This window comes from Triticum dicoccoides, chromosome 3A (genome assembly GCF_002162155.2).
Source record: "Triticum dicoccoides isolate Atlit2015 ecotype Zavitan chromosome 3A, WEW_v2.0, whole genome shotgun sequence".
Lineage (NCBI taxonomy): Eukaryota > Viridiplantae > Streptophyta > Magnoliopsida > Poales > Poaceae > Triticum > Triticum dicoccoides.
The window spans coordinates 78,002,346-78,006,878 of NC_041384.1; the positions used below are offsets into that span (position 1 = coordinate 78,002,346).

Consider the following 4,533-nt stretch of genomic DNA (forward strand, 5'->3'; position numbering starts at 1 on the left):
TATCCATACAATATCTAGGAGATATGGCTGACAAATTTGTCTAATAATTAATGATATCCTCTAGGATATATCTTATTGGTAAACTAATACTTGCCATCTTTGGCATAAAATTTGGCAATAATTCATCCGCTCCTTTTTGAAGAAAAAAAGGAAAAAAAAGAGAAGCAAATAGTAGCTTGGACCCAGGGTGCAAGCCTAAGGAAGTTGAATAAAAACATTATTTTGAAAGTTGAGACAATGAACTGACACAATAATCACTTGTTTAAGAAGAACATGCAATTTTGTATCAACATTGGTGATATTTCTTCTTCTTCCAATATCGAGTGACTTATGTTTCTATAATAATACCATAAATCATTCAACACTTGTTTGCAGATGAATTACTGCCAAATTTTATGCCAGAGATGGCAAGTATTAGTTTACCAATAAGATATCCTAGAGGATATCATTAATTATTAGACAAATTTATCACCCATATCTCCTAGATATTGTATGAATAGTAGCGATTAAAATGAAATCTTCTAGTTAATGACACAATTGAATAATGCATGAGGCCCTCCTAGTTTCACATATATGCAAGATCCTTATAAATATACATAATATCACTTCCCATAACATCCCTCATCAGAATAAACACTATCGCTACAGATGCATCCCTAATTTCCACACCTTTCTGCTGAAAGTTCTTGATTTTCCTAGGAGCTACGGATCCTAATGGCTCCTATCCTAACAAAGTCAGATCCACTGAAAGTGAAGCCAATGTATCCCTATCAGCACTACCACCAAACTTGCCTGATGCACAATTTACTCCTTTATCCATGGCCAACGCCCATAATTCTAATCCCAACCATAGGGAAATCATTGAGAACCAGCCAGAAATGTTATCGTACCAAGCTTTCTTGTCAAATCCTATTAGGAACTACTTTGGTTCATCAGATCTAAGGAGGATATTGTCCATGGAGTCTCCATCAGTCACATCCTTACTCCAAGGAGATCCCGTTGCTGTTGTTCATGCCCACCTTAATACTATTGGAGCAACAGATGATGGTCCAATCTTTGAGATCCCCACCACCCATGTCATTGAGGTAAACTCACTACCATCACAATTTATTTATTTTTCCTAAATTTTGTCACCCCTTCACATCAATTACTATTTAGGAGCAGCAAAATATACCACATGGAGCGGTAACCCATGATGCTACTGATGGTGTACCTACCCCTCTTGCTCCATTCATGGCATCCCAGCATGGCCTGAGAGAAGACAAGGCTCCTGTAGGTGGCCCAAATGTCGTTACCGAAAGTGTTATTGTGCATGATTCTACAAGCTTACGTAAGTACAAATGCAAGATTTGTGATCGCATGTTCAACTCATCTCAAGCATATGGTGGTCACATGAAGTTCCATAGTATAGAAAGGAAGAAAAGGTTACAAAGTTGATCTTCCCAGCTAGCCAGACATCCCATGATTATGAATCCTGGGACAAATATTCCTACTGGCGCTAAAATGGATGAAAGCACAGAGGTTCTATCAAAAGTGGAGAAAGTCATTATGGTTTATTTACTTTTAGAAATAAGAGATCAATAAAATAGCATAGGATTGGAAAAATTGTTCTGTTGATGTGAAAGAATATAACTTTCTTTGCTTGCATCATTTTTTTGTTATTTCCTTATGTAATTAGTGGACTCATATATGGTTGTGTGCTATATGTTATCCCCCCTTTCTATTTGAAGTAACCATGCTTTTCAATGAAGGTTCGTTAGATCTAGGTAAGTTGTATGTTTGCTATTTTTTTCTTTTAATTTTAATAACCGTTTCAAAATAGTTCGCTATGTAAAATCTTAGCATATTTTCCTAAACGAGTAGTTTGCTCTTACATGGATGCTTAACTGTAACATGTGTACTGACACATACTCCTCATTTTTTCTTTGAACTATATATATTCTACATAGCGACATCCAATCAATCTGAAATAAATAAGATACACAAATAAAAAGTAATACATGATTCTTCTATAGATGTTACGCACATGTAGAGGAAATAAAGTAGTATGACGCTCGACCACCATTCTCTCTATCATCGAAAACCCTATGTAACCAACGTGAAAAATAGATACATGGCTATCTATTGTGAACCCATATGTGAATAAAGCTATATCGGCTATAGTTCTTTAGTGGTAGCATGGGTGGTTTGCCATGGGTCACCGACTATGGGAACAGGCACCACATGGCTTAATCATCAAACAAACTCTAGAGTTTGTAGTATTGCACGATGGTCCAAATTCTATGTAATATCATTCAAACAACAACACATATAACATCATTTAAAGAAGATCATGAGGCAAATATTTTTTAACACACTTAACACCAAAACAATGCACTATGAAGCCTAGGAGCACTATTTGTCTGAAAGGTAAGGCGATGTGCCAACATAACTCCAAAATAAAAATGGTGGCCACGAGGAATGCACAACAATGCATACAAATATCTTATCTATTAAAAATTTATCTTCAAATAAAATTTGTTATTTATACAACTTGAACTAGTTGATGATGGGTTAAACCTTGTAAACAAAAGTAAATTTCCAAATCAAAACCGCAGGAATGGTTGTACGAAATACATGTTTCTTCTATAGATGTTACACGTAGAGGAAATAAAGTAGTATGACGTTCAACCACCATTCTCTATCACTAAAAACCCCATGGAACCAACCGTGAAAGAAAAATAGATATATGACCGCCTATTGTGAACCCATATGCGAATAAAGCTATAAGCTAGAGTTCTTTGGTGGTTGCAGGGGTCGTTAGCCGTGGGTCACCGAGTATGGAAACAACCACCACATGGCTTAACCATTGAACAAAAGAGCAATCTTTTCTTTGCCAGGTTTCTTTTCTAAGTACCATGCAAAAACTACCTCACCCTAGGATGTTTGTGTACACTTCTGTTTAGAAAAAAGTAAATAAGTAATTGATCTTGATGCAAATCCAAATATCTTCGATTTTTTTGTAGTATTCGATGACGACCCAAATTTTGTGCAATATCACTCAAACAATAACATCTAAAGAACATCATGAGGCAAATATTCATATTAACACACTAACACAAAAATGCAAGATATTTAAATTGTTTAACCAAACTTATTCAACCACTATGAATCCTAGGAACACAATTTATCCAAAAGGTAAGGCGATATGCCAAGATAACTCCAAAATACAAATTCCATCATTTTGTAAAATGGTGGCAAAGAGGAACACACAATATGTATACAAATATCTTATATATTGAAAATTTAGCTTCAACATCAAATTTCTTATCACTACCACTTGAACTACTTGATGATGGGATACACCTTGTGAACGGAAATAAATTTCCAAATCACAACCACATGAATGGTTGAACAAAATTTAGAGCTTCGTCTTCACCTAGTTTATGACAACCTCCTAAATAGTGCGATGTTCTTGACATCATCCATAATACTAGTGTTGATAATGTTTGTACTTGATGGGGAAACAATAAGGTTGACATGCAATATTTATATTACATATATTTATACCAACTTTAGACATTATAATCCATATATGTAGTTGAAAACTAAATAATTCTTGAACCTAATTCACTTAGTAAAACAGATTTAGCAATAAGAATCTAATTGATTTTGAACATGATTTCCATGAAGATGGAATAAGAATAATTTCGCAATCTTGACAATAGATGATGCATTATATTTTTTTTGGACTTTAGATATATAAATCCATTTATCAAATGCGAAAATACAAATATTGTTGTAGTTTATACCAACTGAAAGAACCTTTCATGGCACTCAAAAGTGTTATTAAGTGATGTTATGGAATTCATATTCTATGAGACATGGAAGTTGCAACCTCCATCTTATCATGGAAGAAAATCTCTTATTCTTACACTAGAATGAAAATAGTACCGAATACAAAATTTGATTCTTCATCCACCCAAAAATACAGGACATGCACCTTTAATACTGACTCTGATTTCCCATTAGATTGTTTTTATCAATAGTACCACACAGATAATTCTATTCAATTCACACCATTTTCAATGGTAAACTTAACCTCCTTAGAATCACACATGTTTCTCTCTCTCTCTCTCTCTCTCTCTCTCTCTCTCTCTAAATAATAAAATGTACCGCAAAAAATGTTGGAGTTATTTATATAGTTGCAACAAAATAAACTCATGATTGGTTAGAAAGAGCAAACTTTATGCCATGTTTGACATGGCCGCATGACTAAAATAAAGGATCTTGGATTTCTCCTAAGGGGCGAGTAAGTATTTCAAAAATAATTATGGTGTAACTCCAATTTTAATTATGAAAAATAATTAGATGTTTTTCACAAGTTCGAACCTAAATCAACTTGGCTAAACTAAGTACACCAAAGATATAATTATGCAAAGATAGGAAATGCTACGAAAATATGCAACAAGGCAATTCACACACAGAAGATAAATGCATTAGATTTACTCAAATATGAATCCCACATAAAAATAGATCCACCATTTATTTAAC

At 34.1% G+C, this 4,533-nt stretch overlaps 1 protein-coding gene across 1 annotated transcript; it reads left to right on the forward strand.

The window, feature by feature from the left end:
• Positions 1-746: 746 nt before the first annotated feature.
• Positions 747-1,590, forward strand: LOC119271264. The gene is made up of 2 exons (XM_037553160.1): positions 747-1,085; positions 1,159-1,590. The coding sequence occupies exons 1-2, from the start codon at positions 819-821 to the stop codon at positions 1,435-1,437; spliced, it is 546 nt and encodes a 181-aa protein (XP_037409057.1). The 5' UTR covers positions 747-818; the 3' UTR covers positions 1,438-1,590.
• Positions 1,591-4,533: the final 2,943 nt, after the last annotated feature.